Source organism: Nymphalis io, chromosome 19, assembly GCF_905147045.1.
Source record: "Nymphalis io chromosome 19, ilAglIoxx1.1, whole genome shotgun sequence".
Lineage (NCBI taxonomy): Eukaryota > Metazoa > Arthropoda > Insecta > Lepidoptera > Nymphalidae > Nymphalis > Nymphalis io.
The window spans coordinates 3401613-3427570 of record NC_065906.1 but is presented as its reverse complement, the minus strand read 5'-3'; the positions used below and the strand labels follow the sequence as shown (position 1 = coordinate 3427570).

Below are 25958 nucleotides of genomic sequence, written 5' to 3'. Positions count from 1 at the left end.
AGATGTACATTAATTAAAATTTTAATATCATTTATATAATCGCTCTCAAAGTTGTTAATTAAATTCTTTTAATGCGGTCTGCAAAAACCTTTTCCTATTCATTGTATTTTAAAATATTTACAAAGATTCTTATAAAGTTTCCTTACTCTTATTTCAACTTCTAACATACATTTTGTATTGTGAACATAACTCAGCGTGTGCCGATTCAAATAAGTCACATAATCATCGGGGCTTGACGTAACAAAGCATGAAATCGGGCTGTTTCCGACATCACATTCATCTCAAATTCGATAAAAATGAATAAAATCATGTTCGTGATTTCATTTAATAAAGATATTGCATTGAAAATAAACTTGGAAGACCAGAAAGGGTATCATTGACGGGCCGGTTGGCGTGTTTGGTAGATACTTGCCTTTCACATCGAAGGTTGTGGGTTCTTTTTTTTTATAGAATAGGAAGGTGGACGAGCATGTGGGCCACCTGATGGTAAGTGGTCACCAAACGCCCTTAGACATTGGCATTGTAAGAAATGTCAACCATCGCTTATAGCCAATGCGCCACCAACCTTGGGAACTAAGATTTTATGTCCCTTGTGCCTGTAATTACACTGGCTCACTCACCCTTCAAACCGGAACACAACAATATCAAGTATTGCTGTTTTGCGGTAGAATATCTGATGAGTGGGTGGTACCTACTCATCAGATATTCCCACTCAGGGCAGATATTTGTGTGCATGAACATGTCTGTTTGTCCTGAGTCTGCATGTAATTATTTATATGTCGGAGTATGTATTTACAAAAGAAAAGTAGTATATGTAGTATATCAGTTGTCTGGTTTCCATAGTACAAGCTCTGCTTAGTTTGAGATCAGATAACCGTGTTTGAATAATACCCCAGGATATTACTATTAATATTATTATTATCATTAAGTTTTATATCAAGTACTCTTAAATAAATTGAGCAAAGGCCTTTTAATGTTTCACTGCTGGGTTAAGTTGTATCCTGTTTATAAGAACGCTTGGATTTTTCCACGCTGTTCACAAGCTATAAATGTAGTAGATTTTCAACGGACACATCATGCAGGTTTTCTTTGGCTTTGTGCAAGGCCATCTGGGTAGGTGCCACCCACTTATCATATATTCTACCTCCAAACAGCTGTATTTAGTAGTGTTGCGTTCCGGTGTAAAGGAGGAGTGAGCTAGTAGAACTACAGGCACAAGGGACTTAACATCTTCGTTCCCAAGGTTGGTGGTGCATTAACGATGTAAGGTTATTATTTCTTACATCTTCAATGTCTTTCGGCGATGATGACCACAATCTGATATTAATCACATTGTCATTTAAAAACTATGTGTATATTAAGAAGTATTATTTAATTACGTCATTGTTCGAGATAATTCATTAGAAAACAATAAATGAGTGGTTTCCGTGTGTATTAGCACCGATTATCTAGAGATTTCTTATCGAAATAAAATTAAAATTGGTTGCAATATGTGTTTAAAACTTAAAGCAAAACTTATTATTTTAATCATAACTAAAAAAATAGGTGAATTTACTTACTTAGTATATTTATAGCATAATACACAAACTAATATAATAAATAATACATATGGGTTAATTTATATACTCTCATATTATATACATTGACCTAAATACAAAGTAGTGGGAACACATGTGGTCAGGAAGACATGACGCGCGGCACCGAACGCGTGCCCAAACTTTGTGCCTAATGGATCCGCGGCTTTGTTGCAACAAAAAATGTCAACCCCTCAAAAACAGTTCCAATAAGTTTTTGTATACGAAACATTTTGTTCATATTCCTATCTAACATTATGAAAGCGATATTGCGTTTTTTTTTTTGTTTTTTGTTAGTGTTTTTTTTCGCTTTAACTGTTCAAATACATCCGGTGGTAGGGCTTTGTGCAGGCCCGTCTGGATGGGTAGCACCCACTTATCGTTTGAAGGGTGTGTGAGCCAGTGTAGCTACAGGCACAAGAGACATAACATCATAGTTTTCAAGGTTGATGGCGTATTGGCGATGTGAAAAATGGTTATTATTTCTTACATCGTCAATGTCTATTTGCGGTGGAGACCACTTACCACTTATCAGGGCACATTGGCTCGTCCGACTGCCTAAAACATAAAAAAAAATCTACATGAAATTTTGCATCCACAGGCTATTAAGATATTTGTAAGTTTTATTTTTTATTTTGTCAAATTTTAACCAACATTTATTTAAAAAAATATGATACCGCATTGAAATGATGCCAAGTGGTATTAAGCTTGCAGCTACTATAACCGTAAGATATCGTTCATTACGGTTTGTCGTCCAATTTTAAAAAAGTTTCTTGTTTAAAACATTGAATACATTGCCAGGTGTGTAAATGGATTTTTTAAATAAAAAAACAAACTGTATTCCTAAATTATATATATATATAGTACATAGAAATCTTACTAATGTTTATAAATGCGATAGAGTATAATGATTCAAAATCATTTCTCTAGTGATGCGAGATTAGATTAGATAAGAAAATATATATTAAGGAACCACGAATAAAGGTTTTTACTTGTTATAAAAATTATGGGCAACACGTGAACTACAAAATATTTTTTAATAATATATATTTTATCATACAGTACCAGAAGCGTAATTAATCAATTAAAATTATTTTTATGTAATGATTTACTAAAAACGATACATATATTTTTTTCATTTTAATATTTGTCAGAAAAAAATTAAGTAATTCAGTAAATATGGTAACCCTCAATAATTTAAACATAGAAAGGGTCGGAATAGAAAACAAGGGTCGGAGGTTCCGCTTAATTAGTTATTTCTTCCGCAACAAGATGGTCTGTGACAAAATTCGCACCCAAACCTCATTTCCCCACATTTAAAGTATTACAGCGCCATTTCACAAAATTTCTGTCAATATATATTCAAATTTTATTAATTTGTTTATTCATAACCAAAATATGCATCATGTTATTTAAGCCTAGAAATTGAATCTTAAATTTATCTAGTAGATAGATAGTAACAATCAATAAAGTTGTAAGTGTGCTGTTACAAATAAATAAATAAATGCCCCACTGCTGAGCAGTCCTTTTTCTCCTTTTATCTTCTTTTGAGAAGGTTTGGAGCTTATTTCACCAATTTCTAATGCGGTAAATTCACCCGAAATATGCTGATTTTCTGACGATGTTTTCTAAGTGGATGAAACTACCTACTTGGGTACAATTTTGTAAGTTTTAACATATATCGTTTAATCCACGATGACGTACCACGCTTTTTTTTAAATCGCTACAGCGCTAGTCCGAAAAAATTAAGCTTATATAATATTATTGTAATATTTATTTGTGTTTATATTAAAAGAAAGAAAGCGTACAAAACCACAGTTCGCGTCTATATTTCTGATTTATTAGTTTTATTTAGATACAAAGTAATACTATTTGCGTAAATGTACAGTTGCCTTTTATTGTAGTGTTCTTATTTTATAATTATTAAAGGTAAGGTCTCAACTTTGCTCAGTGCTTGTATATTTAATGACGATAATATACAAATAAACAAAAGGGTGTTAATTTCACGAGTAAGCAGTTGACCAAAGGAAACATAATACAATAAATATACTTTATTTATTTATATCTAATACTTGGTTGTAAGGTTTTGTGCACGTTCCTCTCAGTAGGTGCCACCTGCTCATATTCTATTATATAGCAATACTTATTGTTGTGTCCGGCTTGAAGGTCAAATGAGCCAGTGTAACTACAGGCATAAAGGACATAACATCTTAGATGCATTAATATATAAATAATTTATTTCTGGAATAACTTTCAAACCATTACCATACATATAAACTAAGAGTCATCTATGACTTTAATTACATTAAAAACAGTTTCATTTAAAAATCCTCAAAAAAAAAAAATATATTAAAAATAAATAAAAATATCATTAACAACTGTGGGTAAATGTTAAACGGTTTGTTAAAATAAGAAAAAAAGTTAAAAGTAACAATTATCAGCTGCTTCGACTAACGACTGCGAACGCGGGTCATTGGAGGTCACGCGAACCGACACGACGCGCTTACTCGATAACAAGCGATCACTTAATGCTTGGTGTATTTGTTAGATAGACCTAATAAACAATTGAACTTACTTAGATTTATTACTAGGAAAGGCCATTAAAAATGAAGACACCGTGGTATTCGAAGAGTTGATCTAATGGTTGCGATTTTAAATTACTTTTTGTTTAGCGCAAGCATCGTTGGTTATCACGGTTGCCTTACGCATATGTTGCATATATATGTTTTAAAATAGTTATCAAATAGTATTGCAGTTACAAGCACAAAACAAAGCACAGCACAATTAAATTAAATAATAAACACGTATTTAATATTTTATACAATTAATTTAATTAATAATAAGAATTAAACAGAACAATAAAATGACAAAAGAAGAAAACATAATTTAAAAAATATTCAAGCATTCATAATATTAAAAATTAACTAAAAAATTCGAATTAAACATATTTTGATTGGAATAAATGCTTGTTATATTTAACAGTAGGTGAGAAAAAGAAGTCGAAAGTATGTGACCGTACTTTAATAGTCTGGTCAGACAGCGGAAGAGGCGGGGCAGGACAGTAACGCGACGTGGACGTGGAGTAATGTACTAGACTACTAGTTATAAGACGTCACACAGCGCCGTCGCGCTCGGCGGGCCACGTCGCTACTCCCCGCGCTCAGCGGGAATTCAAATGGCGTCAGCGAGGCGCGGCGACACAGGGCGGGAGCGGGGCGCGACGCGACGCGTTGTGTTTGTATTAGTAACCAAACAGACAGCGGGACGGGAACACGTCGCGCCCGACGGGACACTACTGTTGCATTTGTTTATAGAAATGGACATCGAATCGGTCGAAAAGCTTATTGAAATTGTTCGACGTCACGCTTTTTTGTTTGACATGGACCATGAGCAATACAAAAACGCTAGCCTCAAATTGGCGACTTGGGAAACGATAGGAAGGGAGCTTAATCATAGTGGTAAGATATTACTGAATAATTTATTCGATTATTATGAAAGTTAATGACAAAAATATATTGGTCTTCGTATGTAAATTTTGGATTATTTCTTTGTTGTTGTTATTGCGTTTCATAGAACTCGATTTGGTTTTATGTTGTCATGTAAGCAACAAGCTGCTTCGACAATATAAATGACGATATGATGACATTTAATAACAATATGTTTTCCGTTATACTTTCCACGCAGGGATGTTCAATAGTTCCATATTCCATTCTATCTCTGTAACCAAATATACGTCTGTTGTAATAAATTCTATATTTCTATGCAAACATTCTATACAATGTCCCCAACGGTCCAGTGCTAAACGAGAAAAGAAAAAGCTATGGTTTGATAAGAGTCACCCGCGGTTATACCTAATATAAAAGAAAATAAGATTTAAATTTACTTAATCTTATTATAAATTATAAATATCCATACCTAAGTTGTTTAATAGCTCGTTATATATTTTTATATATAAATAAACTTACAATACATTAATTATTGTTTTATAATTAATTATTTTAACAAAAAACAAATGCATAGCACGAAAAGACAAAAGAAATATTCAAGTGCTCTAATAATAAAAAAAAGTATTATTATAATGCTAGCGACAATTTCTAATTAAAAAAAAGATGAAAATTTTATCATTACCATAATCTTCAATTAATTAAAATGTATAATAATTTAAAAAATATATATACAAATTATAAAATAAATACGCTGACAAAGATTTTTGATATCACAGGTGAAGTCGTAAGAAATAAATGGAAGACGATAAGAGATGGCTACACCAAATATAAAAAACAACTTAAGAAATCAACAGGTTCCAGTAAAAAAAATGTCACTTATACATGGGCGTCACAGCTTTCATTTTTAGATAACTTCAATGAACCGCGACCGTCATGCTCAAACGTTTTATTAAAAGCTATAAAACGTTCACCACGTAGTCAAACACCTTCACTAGATTCCGACCATTCACAAGATATACCACCAACATCGTCATCATCACAGGCCCTTCCTCCAGAGTCATCTGCTACTACATCAACGGCATCAACTGCAAGAATTTCATCACTCAAAAACAAACGATCATTAGAGAATGACGATGACGAAACAGAGTCACAATTTTTAAATGCAAAAAAGAAAAAAGAACTTGACGTCATTGATAATTTATTCCTCAGCTACGCTGATACCTTTAAAAAATTTCCAGCTCGAGAACAAGCAGTTGTCAAGTTGGAATTAGCCAAATTGTTTGCGAATACAGAATTACAGTTGCTCAACAATGGCGTCACATTTAAATCAGAACGATCGGCCACTGATTGACAATAACGATTCGGTATATAAAGAAATCTGGCAGAAGTAAAACGAATTTGGTTTGTACATCATATGTAAATGTCATGTTTTAATTATTACAAATGAATCGGAGAAACTAACGAATTAGCAATTCTGGCTCCTGCGAAACGGACATGAAATGAAATAAAAAGAAAAATAAGCGAAACAATACTATTCCTAAATTTCAAATTTATACAAATATATTGTACAATTTGTATAAATTACAAGGACATAATATTAACTAAGTGACAACCCTTTATAATGTATAAATTATGAGATATTTTTTTTACTTCAACGAAATCAAACCGTAATTTTAAGTATAAAGTATTATATATCTAGATAGAATGAAGAATTATTTTCTTAATAAGATTTTATATTTCAAGAAATTTATATAATTCTAGGAATAAAAGAATCTCACTATCTTGCCATGCTTGCTATATAACGAGATGGCTTAGTGGTTAGAACGCGAGGAGTGCGGGGGGGGCGGTATTACCTTTGCCCCCTGAGGAGAACGCGTGAATCTTAACCGATGATCGTGGGTTCAAACCCGGGCAAGCACTGTACTGTTACTGTGCTATCTTGCTTATATATTAGTTTTGTAGGATTTGTGAATAAAGTAACTTATATTCATTCATAATGTTTTGTTTTAAGTATATATATTTCCTTATTTTTTTAAGATATATTTTAGACCATTTGCATAGTGCAATAATAACTTAATAGAAATGAAGACTGTCTTATTATATACACTATTATTGTGTTTATCGTCAAGTCTTATCCCTGAATATGCTCTCGCGTGGAATAGAGTCACAAGCTCGTTCTATTAGATTGGACCGTTCCGCCGGTTAAGCCTACTAAAAATCCCGGTGCTTATTCTTTCTTTATAGGATTAACTTCGATTCTCCATTTCCTATGCCAATAGCATAGTGCGTTGGTCGTGGCTTAGAGTCAGTTCGTGATTGATTATTATAATTAGACATAGCGGTAGTCCAGAGTGTTATATGTTGTATCTATAGCTGACATTACCAAGTGTTTCTGTCTGTTCACTAACTGCAATGTTAATGTCTGTGACTACAATATACCCATAGCATGTCACTGAGAAGAAAGTTGGCCTAAAATTAAAATCTCCAAGGAACTCCTTATTTTTATATATATTTTTAGTAATATTCAACATTCCGCAACATAGCTCTTACGAAGGTATATAACGAAAACGAATCTTGGATCCAACATTCCAAATTGGCCGCACGAAATGCGAATGGAAAATGGACTTATTTGAGAATTGGATTAGATAACAATGTCGCAAACAAAATTTATCTTTCGCGGTCACTAAAATACGAATGCTGTAAATTGAAATGGCACAATTGAATTGTATTGGAGAGTGGAAGGAAGGAACTCCTTTGCGTTTCCAAGTTGGATATACATTATAGGTATCTCCAAATGTCTTCTTTAAACAACTTAATTTATTTAAATACAAGTTTTCAATTCAAGAGGGACAATTAATTTATAATAATTTAATAACCAAGGAGTTTGTGCGGTTGCGTCTGTATTGAATAGTATTTGGCAACTGATTAGCACAGTGGTTCCTACTAACGGTCTGTGGTAAGGGTTGCGATAACAAATCTAAGCTATGGCTTTACTTTGACATATTAATACATAATAAATAACTAAGCTGTATGGCTTAACATCTTAGCCTATCCTGAACTCTGTGCAGAAATAAGTTTTTATGTCTTATAGAGTGATAATATTTGATTAAAATAATAGAAAAAGCTTTAGAACATTTAAAAAACCTTGCTTTAAATTAACTTTATGTCAACTCTAAGGTTTCAATTTAGAAATTATATAATAATATAATAGATAAATCGAGGCTCTATGATTTATGATTATACAAGACTTTGTATGAGGCCGTTTGCCCCCTTTCAGTCGTCAGTGCAATAGGCACAAATAACATAACCTTACGAGTAGTTCCCGTCGTTAGCTGTGCATTGAATGTACAAAGTGTACGTGTAATAGCTTATATATATATTTTTTACGGTGCCAATATTGAAAATCAAAGATAAACTTAATGCCATCATGTGACAAATTTATCTATCTCCCTTATAATTATAAAAATAAGGCTTATTATAAGGAATTTAATGAATTCTACATTATTTTTTATTTATACAATCTTTTTAAACTTTAAGTTTTATAATAATAGACTGTATAATTTTAAATCATTGCCTATTTTTATGCGATGAACGAAACAACTATTTCATCGTCTTATCTGTATGTTTAAATTAGACATTTAGTGCGGAATTGAATTAATCCTAAATAGATTTTAACTAAAGTGCTCCAATCCATCAATGCCTTGGCTAAAGGAAGTTATTTTTCAACGTTCATTTAATTAAAGCTTTTAGGAGGATCCTAATACGTCCAATATTACTTCGGAAATTTCCTTTTCAAAGTTAGCTTCTTAATACATTTAAAGAAGTTACATACGTTAGAATACTTATGCTTTATGTCAAAACCTTTCAATTTATTCTATGTTACAAAGTTACATAAAGTTTTAATTAGATTACTTTTTGTTTATATTTTATCTGTATTTATTTAACTGCAACCATTGCTTGCTTTGCCTTAATGTATATTTTTTAATGTAAAAAAATAATATTATTTGTATTCTTCAACATAATCTTTACAAACTTTATGCTGATTATGTCGCTGCTGAAAAAATGTTTGAATTCTGTGAGACAGTGATCTGATTATTTGTTTTAGGGAATATTTATACAAAGTTTCAGCTTAATACGCCAAAGGAATTCATTTTCTTTGTACAAACTTCACTAATCTATGCACTTCCCTTAGGGATGATATAAGAACCTTACGTTAACGTGTATTTTACATTTCATTATTTACATCAAAATTATAATTATACCAAATTCTACAGGAAACATGACCATGGAATAAAATTTGACCATACAAACTTCTTTTAAAACCTTGGGTTAAAATTGGGTTGCTGTGTCTTCTTTTTTCAAAGGTCAAATAAATGCAAGAAAGGGATACATCTATGTTTAACTAAGCACCCGCACAACGTTTATGAAGTACCTTACTTGTTTTTTTTTAATTATTAGATAAAGACACCACTATTTTTTGTGATTTAAGAAGAAGAAGTTAAAAAAATATTTTACACTTAACAAACTCTATTCCTGTATTTACCCTCTTTAGACTTTAATTAAACAAAAATTGAATTAAAGTTTCAAGATTATAAAATATGAACCAATAAATTCTTAATAATATCTCCATGCCTACCCTTTATTATAAAAAATAGAATATTAAAAAAATATTCTTAGTAGCCACTAATATATTACTTACGCCTTTAGAAGGAAACGTTGCTGGGTTGTAGCCCCGGATCGGCCCAGTGAAATGAAAATGGGTGTTTCCTGTTTTTGTTTGGAAGTCTGCACTATACTCCCGTACCTCAAAGAGTACGTAAAGGTGAACCTGAACTCTCTGCGATCGTGTCGGATTGTTTTTTCGTCGGATTAAGGGTATGATGGAATAGTGAGTGCATCTGTGCTTGCGCACACACTTGTACACTATGATATTTCCTGATTGGTTCTCTGTGACCGAAAGCAGCCATCAGGCCATCATTATCTTCATCATAACAATATTACGTCCATGTTTTTTGCGCCAGTTGTTTAGTCTAAGCATTAAGTTTACATTATATTATATAGATAACGTTAATTGTTAAATGTAAAAACAATGGTTTAATTAATTGTTTTTTTATTACATAATAAAATTGAACGAAATAAAAATATTGTTACAGAAAATTTTAATTATTGTGTTCGAAATACAAAAGATTCGTCATGATTTATTTGTACAAATGTCGCTGTTGAATATTGAATAATGTTGGCATTGTTATTTTACAAAATGTAATAAATAATTAACGTTTCCGCTTAAAAAATATACCGACTTAATACATAAAAATGTTTACTCATTTAAAAGTAGGAATAGGGTTCAAATATTCTTACTGAAAAGCAAACTCAAAAGTGACGATTCATAATAGATTGTAGAACTAGAAGCGTTAACAGCGCGATAGTTTACGGGCTGTCTAGTGGCGTAAAATTTTCAGATTTGATCCTGAAACTTTGGACTAACATCCGCCCCACTCCTAACAAAAGCTTTACGCTCAATTGAAGGGGATAAATTGAAATATTTGTAATTCTTAAAAAAAACAAGCAATTGATATTATATATTTCTTTAAAAAAAAGTGCCAAAATATAGCGTTCGAATTTATTTTACGATTGTAATATTTAAGTAATAATCTTTTAAGTAATAAATAACAGAAAATCTGTATTGTGTATTTGATATGATCAAAAGAATTTTGTATTTCTAAATTTGAAATTACACGGATTCCTGAATACGCAACAAAAGAGGCTATACAAGCATTGTCCATGTGAAACCGAATGTTTCTTTGATCAAAAGGATTGAATTTCTTGGGAGTTGAATTCCCAAAGCAAACAGTCGTGCCGCAGGTATTTTGACGGGGCATTTTAACTGGTTGGGACGATTCTCTTTGTAGATTTTTACTTGCGACTTCGATACAATTGGACTTTGATATAAAATATCTATATCCGCTTGGGGCATCGGATTGATCATTGAAAATTGAAGGGTACAGGCGAAAACCGGGACAGTTGCGTTTTTTAAATTTGAATAGAATAATGGAATCAAATTTTTTATAAACATATATGTTTGTACTGCATATAAAATATAATATTTATGTATAGTGCCGTAGCCAGTATAATTTCTACCCCGAGGAACATCTTAGGTTTATGGTAAATAAATCATACTAAAAACATAACTCTCCTCGATTATTGCCTTCATAAACAGCTGGCGGTGGATAAACCGGTTTGAATCAGCTGATCGGTTGCATGACGTGACAGAAACATCAGGTACCGTACACAAAGGATGACGTCACAATACGACGGACACGCTCGGGTGCTCTAGAATTGATTTATAACGATAACAGATTTATCTAAAATGAGTGTGGGCGATAAAAAAGAATATTTTTTTTAAATTGTTTGTCTATCTGTCTTGTTTGTTTTGTGTTTAGACTGAATTGAAAATAAATAGTTATTAGTTCTTGAAAATATAAAACCTTGGACACATTGGGCCCTGGTGACAGTGCCATCCAGTAGTGATACCACTGATTACATTTATTTAGGCATGGATCAAATAAAGTAAAGAAACGGCCTATAAATCTTGCACTGCTGGACTAAAGCCTCCTTTTCTTTTTAAGGAGTAGGCTTAGAACTTCCACTACGCTGCTCCAATGTGCTTTAATGGATACATATTTGAGAGTTTCATCAAACAAACGCATTCCTCACGATGAAAGATCACAGACTTCAATGCCGAGCTCGAGATGATGAAAATACATAATGTCTCCCGGACTTGAACCCGTAATCTTGGGTTAATACTTACGTGTTCTAGCCACTTTCATATCGGCTCGGATCAAATAAAGCAATTTCAAAACTCATGCATATTGCAAAAGGATTTAATACAAAAATAGGTCCCAAATTCAATTACCGTTCAAGACAGATTTTCGTGTTGACACAAAAGGTTAAGTAATCGTCAGGCACGATCGACAAATATAAAGTTTAATGAGGTATTTTCTCCAATCAGACCCATAGATCAATATTTATACTTTGCATAAGACTTAGTATATATAATGTACATATGTGCTAAGATCATTATTACCGAATTACGCTGAAAATATGACTTTTTTAAAATTACTTTTAATGGGATTTGTATACAGCTTTGACGTTGATTGGAACCACTTACTAATTACATATGCTGGAATCAAAAACATGCAATTTAAATATAAACGAAAGACACGACAACACGTATGTCATTATTTCAATGCTTATATATGAAAGACGCTAATTCTTCCGTCGAACAACAATGTTGTATTCAAGTGAAAAAACGTAAAATTTTAGATCTCGTGGTTAGAGGCTTATTTAATTATATAAGACGGTCCCATTGCTGTTTGTTTAATGAGAAACAAAAAAAGTCACATAAATATTTACGGAATTTCAATTAATCAAAATAGTTTTATTTATGTTCCTAAAAATGGCAATCGATCTATATCGACCGACCTATGTCGGTAAAATTTTATTTGAATATGTAATGCTAAGGATATATTCAAAATAATAGTCATTTCATTTCAAATATTTTTACTCCAAAATATTCATTGCACACTTTAGCCTACATTTTTAAGGATTATCGAAACCCATTTAAAATCAAATTGGATTGGAATGGATCACTAAAAAAAGCGATGAATCTATCCGGATTCAATAAAAGTCTTCGTCTATATAAATAAATGTATTTGAAATGTTTAAAAATGCTGAATATCCCTTTAGAAAAAGCTATTACTGGCAACAACGACTTAAATTATAAAATATATTTTCAAAACAAAATAAATATGTATAAAATATACATAAGGAATAAGGTCTTCCAGGCCGATTTCGGCCACGACGGCCAATCTCAAGAGAGATTAGCGGCAGGAGATATTATAGATGCACTCTCTATTCCCTAGCTCTCATAATCCGATCGGACGGCAATCCGACACGACCGGAAAGAGTTCAGGCGCAGGACCAACGGCTTTACGTGCTTTCCGAAGCACGGGATTGTATACACTTCCAACTTCCAGACCCCGTGCTGCTACTGGGAATTTTCTGACAGAAAAAGACAATAAATTTTTACTGACCCGACCTGGGAATTGAACCCTGGACCTCCGGGTCAGCGGCCTTATATCTAGCCACTAAACCATTGAGGCAGTCATTGAAATATACATATCTTATCATTGACACATAATAAATACAATTTCGTATGTGTATTTTGTTTTATTAACTTTTATTGATTATATTTCGTTATAAATTTTAAAGATGAATTATTATTATTGTATTCATAAATATTAGCCTCATACATTTTATATACATTCACACACTACATTCTAAATTTATATTTCCTTCATTTTCTTACACAACGATGAACACGAATAAAACAGGAGTTTATTTACAAACATGTAACAAAACCTTGTAGATAATTTATTCTATCGGTAGAAAGATGGGTTAATATTAAAGGGTTGCTTTAACAAAATTAAACCCATCTGTTTGCATCGGTTGTAAACTTATATTCTATTTTTAATCGACATTTATAAGCTTTTTAATTATTATTATATTCGTCAAAAATTGTTTGACTTCACTTGCTTATTTTTAACCCAAATTTTACGAGGGGTCTTTTAGGCCCCACCGAAAAAAAAAAAATGTTTTCAAAACTGAAGATTTAAAGTTACTGCTAGACTAAATTTATACCTTATGGGGAAATTATACAAATCAGTGCTAAAAAAGTTCTGGGCATATACTTGTTAATTCCGTTGTCAAAATATTATAATAAGATATAAGTTATCCAGTAAAGATTGCGACGGCCGATAATGCGGCCTTTACGACATTATTATGAAGATCGAAACACTATCACAAATATAGGAGAGCACCCTAGGATGTTTTGATATTTTATCGATTGAGAACAATGAACTTGCCGTAAAATTAAGTGTGTTTACGGTACATCTGTCAAAAATTTATTGGACATTCATAAAAATACACATGAGACCCGAAAAGAACCTGTGTGATAGTTTGTTTTACAATAAAATCAAAAATATTTTTAATTTTTACTGCAAGCCCAAAAGCGTATTTTAAAAAGTAACTTCTCGAGCACATAAATGTTCCTTGTAGGATTTTTAATTATAAAATTAAATATTTTTTTCGTTTTTGATGTTACATTTTAGCGCTTGGTACACGGTAAAGACTTCGAGCGTCAGACAAGTGATCATAATACTTCGAGCATCTGATGACGTCAGCGTAAATTTTTGTTATTGTAAGTGCGTTAATGTGTGCCTGAAGTCGTTATATGACACTCACGTGTTTAATATAAATTCTCGTGAGTACCTTGGCACTTACACCATTTTAATTTTTGTTAGATCCATTTGGATATAGCATATAAGTACATGCCCTACATTACATTAGCGATGTAAGAAATGGTCAATATTTCTTACAATGCACACGTCTATGGGCGGTGATGACCACATATCAGGTGACCCACTTGCCAGTCTGCCTACCTAATAAAAGAAAAAATGAATAAAGTATTTTAACTGCGAAGAAAATCTAATCAATTACTGATTAAGCATACCACAACAAAGGCGCAGCAGAATTAATAGGAAACCTAAGCTTTGTTTGAAGAACATTATTAAGTTCAGGCAACTTAATATGAGACACATGGCCACCACGTTTATAAAAGGCATTTAAACAACTGATTTTTTCAGAAATAATATAAATTTACGAGAAATTGTATCAGAAATTACATACAGACAAATCAAGGTGCAAAGGCACAAACACAAGTGCACCGTCTATTACTACACTCGCACAATTCGATGGGATAGCAAATCAGTGCATACGAGTCGATTTAATCCACATCAATCAATCAAAATACATAGTTAGTGATTTATTAAATTAACTATTACTACATATCTTATACTAAATCAACACATATATTCAAGCTGTCCGATTATGGAACAAAGCACCTGAGCATATAAGAAAAGCCACCTCAAAATTTTCTTTCAAGACTTGTCTCCGTGAGCATATTTTGTCAGAAAGTTCCTAGTACTCTTCATCTTTGACACCTATAATACCTTATTATTCATATGTATATATATTATAGCTCTGTTTTTTTTTTGTTGGTGTTATATTTGTATGTATGTATATTTTTTAATATCAATTACCGCCTTCACGAATTTCTGCTTAGCCTAAAGGTTGACTGTTAGAGAATGCCTTTAGGTATTAAGTCCGCCTTTTATACTACTACACAATGTATGGTGGTCAAAAAGTATTTAAATAAATAAATATATTCAAAATAGGTGGGAACATATAAATACTCGTTGCTGCACGAATTTCAGTGTGTACGCCAACAACTTCCGACATTCATTACTGGCACCGCTATTTTAGTAACACCACACCCGCACACGTGATGCATGTTGTTTAAAATTTTAATTATTTTCAAAAAGGTACAGACAAATAATTTACTAAATATTAATACATTTAGTGGTTTAGTAATCGCAATTAATCTAGGATCAATACTGAAGAATTGCGAAAATATACTTGGTGGTAGGGCTTTATGTATGCAATTATTACTAAACATTACTGCTTAGTTTTGTTGTGTCAAGTTTAAACGTCTGGTGAGTGAATGGAAATGCAGTCAAAAGGGATATGACATCTTAGTTCCCAAGATTGGTGACGTATTAGCGGTGTAAGTGAATGTTTTATATTTCTTACAGTGCCAATGTCTTCGCCGTGGTGACCACTCGCCGTTATGTGGAATATATTACTTTGTATTATTTAAAATTACAACTAACTTATTTTGTCTATTTGAATTTCTTCTTTTTCTAAAAGATTGGGTAAATAATGGATACTAAGAATATTCAAATGTAAATAAAATTGAGATGTTGCTTTCGCAAAAATAACAATTGAATTTTCTTGGAACGGCAAATTCTCTGCAATGCAATACAAGCCAGACGGTACTCTCTAATCTGCGCTAGTCTTTCTACTATAGTCGATATTGTAAACTTCTAAAACAATAAACTTAGCTGAGAGAATTCTCTAAAAATTCGCTTCCAAGTTTTCTTTTACGTCTGTTCAATAGTATTCTAACATTTTTAGTGTTAGTATCTTAAGCTTATGATAGGGAATACTTTTTTATATAGGTAGGTGAACAGGCAGATTGGCCACCTGATGGTGAGTGGTCACCAACGTTTATAGACTGCGCTGTAGAAATAACGACCATTTCTTACATTACCAAAACGCCACCAACTTGGGAACTAAAATATTTTATCCCTAGCGCCTGTAGGTAAACTCACTCACCCTTCCAACTGGAATACAACAATACTAAGTATTATTGTTTGTTGCGGTATACTACCGTCTGATGAGCGGTGGACCTACCCAGGCTTACACAAAGCCTATCATCAAGTAAATGCAAATTGTAGGTGTAAATTATGACTAATCTTTTAGTTTAGAAATATCTACACACACGCTATGAAAATTTCCTTCGTTTTGCACAAATATTGAGAAAACATATTGATATTGATTTAGAACCAACTTTATGCGACGTGTAATTTATTTTCTTATCTCAAGAAGGCAGACGAACCTATCTTCCGCTTACACATAAACAAACTACTCGTTACACCGTTAATACACCACTCGTCTTTGGATCCAAGATTTAATTAATGTCTCTTGAGCCTTTTTCATTTGTTTATTCACTTTACAAAGCAACACAAAATATACATTTTTGGTGGTAAAATAACGGCGGAGTGATAGGGTCACTTAAAAAAATCTCGCACCACGCCACAACACGTAATTTTTTAAAACTTTAACTATATTATTATATATAACTTAAGACTTTGTTTTTTTGTTAGATATTTATCGGCAAGAATTATAACACATTATTAGATCAAACGAAAAAAATCGTAATAGTTACATTTGGTGACATTATAAGGTCCTCCAGAATGATTTCGGCCACGGCGGTCAATCTCAAGAAAGATTAGCCAACTGCGCAAGAGATATTTTACTGTACAATTGTGTGCGCTGGTGCACTCTCTATTCCCTAGCTCTAATAATCCGATGGAACGGCAATCCGACACGAGCGGAAAGAGTTCAAACGCAGGACCAACGGCTTTACGTGCTTTCCGTAGCACGGGAATGTACACACTTCCAACTTGCAGACCCCGGGCTGTTACTGAGATTTTACTGACAGAAAAACCGAATAACTTTTATTGGCCCGACCTGGGAATTGAACCCAGGGCCTTTTTTTTATAGAATAGGAAGGTGGACGAGCATATGGGCCACCTGATGGTAAGTGGTCACCAAACGCCCTTAGACATTGGCATTGTAAGAAATGTCAACCATCGCTTATAGCCAATGCGCCACCGACCTTGGGAACTAAGATTTTATGTCCCTTGTGCCTGTAATTACACTGGCCCACTCACCCTTCAAACCGGAACACAACAATATCAAGTATTGCTGTTTTGCGGTAGAATATCTGATGAGTGGGTGGTACCTACCCAGACGAGCTTGCCCTACCACCAGTAAAACCTCCGGGTCAGCGGTCATATAACTAGTCACTAGACCAACGAGGCTGACATTAATAACATGATAAATCAAAAATTGCAAATTATTTATTTACATACAAACTTATTTTAAGGTATCGTTTTTAAACGAAATAGTAAACCAACGCTGGGGTGTATTAGATTAAATGGATCGCTTTGTGCGTCACTTAATAATCAATCTATCATGTTACATGTATGTATATCAGCTACATGTAGTACAGTACAGTACAATACCAGCCTGTGAATGTCCCACTGCTGGGCTAAGGCCTCCTTTCCCTTTGAGGAGAAGGTTTGGAGCTTATTCCACCACGCTGCTCCAATACGGGTTAGTAGAATACACATGTGGCAGAATTTCAGTGAAAGTAGACACATGCAGGTTTCCTCACGATGTATTCCTTCACTGTCAAGCACGAGATGAATTATAACCACAAATGTGCTTCACATGCTTCACATGAAAATTTAATGGTTTCTCGGGTTTGAACCCACGATCATCGGTTAACATTCACGCGTTCTAACCACTGGGCCATCTCGGCTTACATGTAGTATAAATATAAAATAAATATAATAATAAATTTAGTACAAGTCGACGCATCGGTAGTACGACTCACTAAAGATTTCGATTTTTACTAAAATATCCGTTCACTTCTATGTATGTGTATAAAACAGAGATCTTTTAACTATAAATCATCACATATATTATAAAGATTTGCAAATATTAGTTACAGAGTATGATAAAAAGAGTAAATGTTATGATCTTTTCGAAATAATATCATCATATTACGATTTTGACAGTCCTGAGACTGTTAAATCTACCAAAAATCGCCGAACTTCGAGACACGAGACCCAAACTCTAGTTAGAAAATTACTGCTACGTTTTTATGAGTAGGTACAATATTAGGAACCGGATAAAAAGAATTTGATTTTTTTTTTAATAATTCACCTTTGTAGCGCACGTAATTTTCCAAAGCCTAAAATACAAAAGGATAAAAGACCATTTATACATTTTTAACAACGGCTGCATTCATAGCATGCTCTTGTCCATACCACTTCCATTATACTCTTTGTTCCAGCGCACCTTGTATGCACAAAGCCTTATTTATTTCTCTTTATTCAATCGGGGGAACGTTTCTCGAACAGGGTTTCAGTTTGAGTTATTGCTGCAAAATAAATTCTATGCGAAAATATGACGCGTAATTTCCTTCGTAACAAACTACCCTATTTTTATTTTTCTTAATATGTTGTATACTTAATATGTTTATATTGTATGTAAGATTTTTTTTCTTATTGTATTATTCGTTTTTAAATTTTAACAACAGAGATTGAAATGCGGTTATGCTACGATAATTCTTTTTTGTTCGAAGTTTCGACTGAGTTCGTAATTAGAAAGACGGAATTGTATACAACATATACAAAGAAGAAACAATTGCAAAAAGTATTTAAGTGTATTCGCAATAGTAAACACTCCTTGCAATGAATTTAATTACGCGACGGTAATTTGAGTTTCCATTTTGTTTTATTATTTAAAAAACAGAGACAAGAACGAGAATGAATGAGGAATTTATTCAGCGAGAGATGCAACAAACTAAAGCTATTTATTCGCAAGTGTTGTTGGCGGTTGTGGTTTGTCTTCCTATCTTAAAACGAAATTAGAGCTATTTAAAAGACGTTTTTTTAATTTACTTTTTTATCTAGACCGTGAAGAAAAGTGGCTAAAAAAATTGCCAGCAACAACAAAGGTTCGCTATTGTGAATGTTTTTATAACATTTAAGTAAATATATAGTCGAACCGATGGACTTTTTTTTGGTATTAAATTACTCTTTAGAATAAATAAACATTTTCAGTACAATTAATTTGTCACACTGTATTAATCCTTATTAAAATAAACAAAAATTACCAGTATATTTCTTAACATACTGATATTTTTTGTTTTAATTTATTAGACAACACAATCTTTATAAACAAGATTTAAATAGTTTTTTGTTTCTTTATTTGGAATGAGTTTGAGTACTTCCTTCATTCATAATAAAGGAAACGGAATAGAAACGTTCCTATTGTTTAGACGTGCGACTACAGCGCCACAAGCGGTGAACTGAATTACTCTTGTCATCGATATTCGAACTGACCGGTCGAAATTTTACGCGCTCTCATAAAAAACTTTAATCTGTGTTCTCTGTGAGTTCTATGATAATTTATATAAGTGTTGCGATTGCTTCGTTGGTCTAGTGGCTTGAAAGGCCGCAAACCCTGAGGTCCTGGGTTCAATTCTCAGGTAGAAGCCAATAAAAATTATTGGGTTTTTCTATCAGAACATTCTCAGTAGGCTGCTACCGGAGCCTGGAAGTTGGAAGTGTATTCACTCCTGCGCCTCGAAAAGCACGTAAAGCCGTTGGTCCTGCGCCTGAATTCTTTCCGGTCGTGTCGGATTGCCGTCCCATCGGATTATGAGAGTTAGGGAATAGAGAGTGACCCTGTGTTTGCGCACACACTTGCGCACTATAATATCTCATGCAAAGTTGGCTAATCTCTCTTGAGATTGGCTGCCGTGGCCGAAATCGGTCTGGAGGATATTATAAGTGTGGACGACACTCCCTAGTTCATTCAGCAACTAATAACTTATGGAAGACGTATAAATAGAAGGACCGAAGACACGTACTGGGCCCAGTCTACGTAAGCTAGTTGGTGCTTTTTGAAGGTAGGTGCGTAGATTCAATTCCCTATCTTACGTTACAGCTTGTTAATTTCAAGCAGTTTCTCAAAGGACAACATACCGTGTATACTACTTTTCAATCTCGTTACATTCGATGGTTTGATATTTGAAAAAACATGTTCGAATTCTTATGTTAAAGAATTAAATTTAATGATAATTTTAGGTTTTCAGTTGTAGCTCTTTCTCTTAAATGACATACATAGCCTAACTATATAAAATTTTCACGTAATCTGTGGGTATCAATAAATATGAACTCCACGCTTTCTATCATCCATATATTCTTATAATGCGGTCCAAGCCTTATCTATTCATATTTTTAACATAAAAAAAGAAGACGAAAAAAATATATACATAATCGATAATATACAATTCTAATCTTATTCAATCTATATTTTATTTACGTTATTCATTAACCTTATCAGGAAATACGTTGAAAAGAAACATTGTACATTCATTGGCTTATTAATCTTGTTTTTGTTCTAGATTTATCCTTGCTTTATTTTTGATCGTTTTCTTAAGTATTAACAAAGATGATAGTGTAGTTAAAAAAGTAACTTAACACAACGAACCGAGCAGTTGACATTATTTACTCGCTCTGCTTGAAGTTACGCAAAAAAATTATGAATAGATTTACTTATATGTATGAATAGAGTTATATTATTGTACACAACAGTAACAGCCTGTTAATGTCCCACTGCTGGTCTAAGACCTCCTCTCCCTTTTTGAGGAGAAGGTTTGGAGCTTATTCCACCACGCTGCCCCAATGCGGGTTGGTAGAATACACATGTGTCAGAATTTCAATGAAATTAGACACATACAGGTTTCCTCACGATGTTTTCCTTCACCGTCAAGCACGAGATGAATTATAAACACAAATTAAGCACATGAAAATTCAGAGGTGCTTCCATATTATTGTACAATTGGTCCACAAAGTACGTTAAGCGCTTGAGACGCCAGATCCTTTTTGTTGCAGTATTCAGCCCCGAATTTATACATAGACCTACAAGACACAGACTTATTAGCGTGGCCTACCGAGGGGTCCCAGCCAAAAATAATATAATTTTACTCTAACCGCTTCCGAATGGAAGGGCTTAAAATATCAAAGTGCCTTGGATCTCTAAATCCAGGCCTGGCCTTATAAACGCGCCCACTTTCACCAATTTTCCTTGAGAATAATTTTGATGATAGATTGATTTTTCGTGAATATACTGATTGTGAAGGTGCTAAGCACTGCTAAAATAAATAAATAAAATCCCTTAGTCGGCTCTTGCGGCCAGTTTTTCCATGAGTTCAGATGGTGTGCTTCTTTTCTACTCTTTTCTACCGCGATTTATTTAAATTGGATCAATGCACTTTGAGAATTACTTAATTATCTATAAGTTTTCATCTTCAACGTATTTAAAAATCAAACTTATTACCTTGATGTTGCTACCGGCTGTATTTCTTTAGTCAAATCTTACTTCACCATGAATTTTCTCATGAAATCAGGGACTCTTCATGTGATCAAGAAGTACTAGTAAAATTTTTGCTTAGTAAAAATCTTATACTTTCATCGCAATCAGCTTAAACTATTTCACATAAAGCCACATGGGCCAGTGGATATAATAACGTGTTTCTTAATCAAAGATCACGGATGGATTGAAATCCAGTTAGAATAATTTATGTTTATAATCATGTGTTCTAAGAAAACATCGTGGAGAAGCCTGTATCGGATGAAGTTCTGCCACATGTGTAGGTAACACATGCTGCACCAAACCACATTGGAGCAACATGCAACTGACCTTGGAGTCTCTAAACCAAACGAAATTTAGCGTTAGCGTGTAGATTATATGAGTCACTTTTTACGGATTTGCGTTGGTAATGAAGCTGTGTAACCAACTACAACTGGCTATATAAAACTATGTTGGATAACCATCTGCTATTTAATTAATTAAAGAGTATTTTTAAATAATTTTAAAGTAATATTACAAATTATTGTCAACGTATGGTCGTCGTACGCTACGTCAACGGTATTCAAAATGGTACCTTAAACAGTTCCAATTAAATTAACTACATACTTTAAGAATATTTATACTAAGTCAACTGTCTTAAAATATAAATTGTTGAGGAAAAAATCCTTCCAAATGTAATAAAAATCTTACCATCCTTAGTGGGTCACGTAGGTCAACTTACAATTTTCTGAATGACTGATCACAGCGTCTAAGCTAAGGATAACGTTAACAAAACGCTCTGACTGCGCGACAAAGGATCAATTTACGATGTCATAATTCAGTAGCTAATATTATAGTGCAGAACACACTTTCCAACTTGATATTTTAACTCAATCAGCCTTGATATAAATAAATCGATTATGATAGTAGCCAGGGCTGGTGACGAATCAAAAGTAATGAAATTGGGTCGGAACTGGAACACCAACTTCTTCGACCCCAAATTCACAATGCAGAGCACGATTGTAAAATATATTAGAACGATAATATCTCATATATTAATTATAATATAATATTTAGAGGATACACACATCAAAATTACCACCATAATTCAGATTATCACTTTTCACGAGCTATGTGAGTTCTTACTGCAGGTATAATTTAATGCGCAATTGTAATGTAATACAATACATACAATAAACTCTTGAAGCTCTAATTATGAAATGTAGGAAGATATATATACTGTCCTTATCTCTATAGTAAAGTGTCAATTATTTATTTCTAGTATAATTAAAGTTATAAAATATTTGCTAAAGAATAATTAGAATATATCCATTAAATTTTCATTTAATGGATAAAAATAAAATGTAAACATATTAAAGTTCATTTAATTAATTCCCTTAATTAAAATAATTTACACGATTAAATAATTTGAATACTTATTCCTAAGCAAAATAAATTAATATTCGTAGCACAATTGAACGGGGAAGCCACTTATTCCAAGCTATTTCTTTCTTATCAAGCGAATATAAAATTACCGCTGCTATTAATGTAAATAAAAATATACGGTAGAAAACCATGAGCAGTCTTTGATAATGCTTCTGGTAGAACGTCGCTATTTATTGGCGCATTTAGCCTACTTTATTCATTATCATCATGATGATTATGATTCTTATACAGAATTTGAGAGTAGCTCCCGTGACATTTTCTGACATATAAATATTACAAAAGTGCTAGGTTCGAATGTGAATAGGCATAAGGAAGGTTGAAAAAAGACTGTACAAAAGATGAAAAGAAAGATTAATTGAAGAGCCAGCCAATACCTAGATATCAGACAAAGACGAGCAAATTTCTGAAAATCTGTTTTCTATATTATATATCATATAATAACCTTAAAGTTTTGTTTCAATTCCGGGTCCGCATTGCTGAATTCAAAGTCTTCCGTTAGAGTTGAAATGTCTCACAGATTGGAACTGACCGTTACTATTCTATTACCATCGAGAATTTTCGTCGCTTTATATGAATACGTCACAAGAGTTGTTAGTCAGATATATGTGACGAGAGGCAGCGAGCTAGTCCCATTTCCGACGCTTATAACCATTAACGTGACGGTATTGTGATCACGCAGCTAAAATACGATGTACATTGTTCAACATTCTATTCAGTTCAGTTCCAAAAAGTATAATATATTCTATCGTTCGCTGTATTTCAATAAAATTTTATTTAATGATTTTTTTTTTTTTCTTATATTTTGCCGAGAAGTTGATGTTAGTCTATGCTTCTTTACCGTTATTTACTGTTGAGTATTGAGTTGAGTTCCTTAGTTTACAGTTTGCGTGTTTTGTTAAGGAAATGGTTAAGGAAACATCTCGAGAAACCTGCATGTATAGCTAATTATATTTTTTTAAGTACGGGTCTTCAAATCCGTAGATTTACTCAAAATAATTCCATGCCTATAGTAATCTATACAAATAAATAAAATTAATATGCCTGTCTGTGATTTTAAAATATCTGCCTCTTTATGTATGGCAATTTACGAGTTTACATTTTAATAATTTAAATACTCTACGTATAATAATAATAATAATATCCTGGGACATTTTTCACACACGGCCATCTGATCCCAAAATAAGCTTGTACAAAGCTTGTGCTATGGAAACCAGACAACTGATATACTACATATACTACTTTTCTTTTGTAAATACATACTTATATAGATAATTACACCCAGACTCAGGACAAACAGACATGTTCATGCACACAAATGTCTGTCCTGGGTGGGAATCGAACCCACAACCTTCGGCGTGAAAGGCAAGTGTTCTACCAACCACGCCAACCGGCTCGTACGTAACGTATATAGTTCAAATAAGCATTATTTTGAAGGATTTTTATCATAAACCGAATTCGTATTGGTTGTTACAAGAGGACCGTATAAAAATTCCAAATACAATATATTCCTCATTCAATTAGGTTCTAATAAGCACATTTTATTTTAATGATCGTGTTATAACGTCAAACCGGAACACAACAATAGTAAGTATTGCTGTTTTGCGGTAGAATGTCTTATGAGTGGGTGGTACCTACCCAGACGAGCTTGCACAAAGCCCTACCACCAGTATAGATATTAATATCCATTAAGTAATTAACTTATTATTCATAGTTAGTTTTTTCATTATATTAAATTTAATTATTCTAAGTATATAGATTGTGGGTGATAGGGTCGCACCAGGCAGATGGATAATAATAAAAAATATGCAATATAAGAAAAACTTACCTTAAGAAGTGACTTTTTCAGACAATAACGGGAAAATGGGAAAAAAACGATGTAACAACCTATTTGATCAAAAACATACCAAATATTTGCATCAATCAGTGATTATCTTTGCTGGCTCGGATGTTTACGAACAGATATTTATCTAAAACAAGTTTGTATAGTTTGTGGATTCTGCAATTATAGCTCTGGGCGGAGATCCGTTGGATTATACAATAAAACTTGAGCCTTTTCTAACTAACTTTTTAGATGTAAAATAATAAATAACATATTTCAAACTAATTTGTTATGTTTGACTTACAAGTTACAAATATATCAGCTAACAGCTGAATCCAAGGACCCGACTCAAATATCCAATCTGGTTAATAATAAGTTTAATAAAGCAATTGTATAATATTTCTGTAAAGAAATTTTGTATTAATGCTGATTTGGAAAATTGATGTCTCCGAACCACACTAAGTACCACACTGTAAGTTTGTTCTAGAAATTTGACTGTCGTCATCACCACTATCGGCAATCTGACTTCAACTTCGGCTGGGTGGTCTTCTCTTGCCACTTCTCTTTTGCGCTTATTTGTTTTTAGCGCAGTTTTCTTGCACTAATCCTAACTATTCGTCCATGGTTTGTGGTGTAATGTCCCACCAATCTTGCTGCTGGTTTAAAGTGGGAAGTATTTTATTAATTTCGACTCAGATTATATATTCTGAGTCGACTTACAAGTATTTATATAAATGCTTATAACTGTATCTTTATAAAATCAATGAGAAGTCATGTTAAAAATATTTGAGTCTTACTAAAATATAAAATATAAAGAAAATAAGACTAGTTTAGTTTTAAAAACTAATCGCGAATTACGTACGGCCGCTGTACAAATAAATATTCCAAAAAAAATCTCCCCCTTCTCCCTGGAAAGTCATTCATTTGTCAATATGAAGAGTGAAGTTAATATGATAACTCAAGGCATAAGTCATCGTCGCGCGAAGTATGTTTCAAACA

The 25958-nt window shown here is 33.0% G+C and overlaps 2 protein-coding genes across 3 annotated transcripts in view; both read left to right on the top strand.

Annotated features, from left to right (window-relative positions):
- The window catches only part of LOC126775758 (uncharacterized), a 508990-nt gene that overhangs the window by 349222 nt on the left and 133810 nt on the right, over window positions 1-25958 (top strand). The window lies entirely within an intron of this gene.
- Window positions 4846-6627, top strand: LOC126775781 (uncharacterized). The gene is made up of 2 exons (XM_050497870.1): window positions 4846-5032; window positions 5797-6627. The coding sequence occupies exons 1-2, from the start codon at window positions 4891-4893 to the stop codon at window positions 6369-6371; spliced, it is 717 nt and encodes a 238-aa protein (XP_050353827.1). The 5' UTR covers window positions 4846-4890; the 3' UTR covers window positions 6372-6627.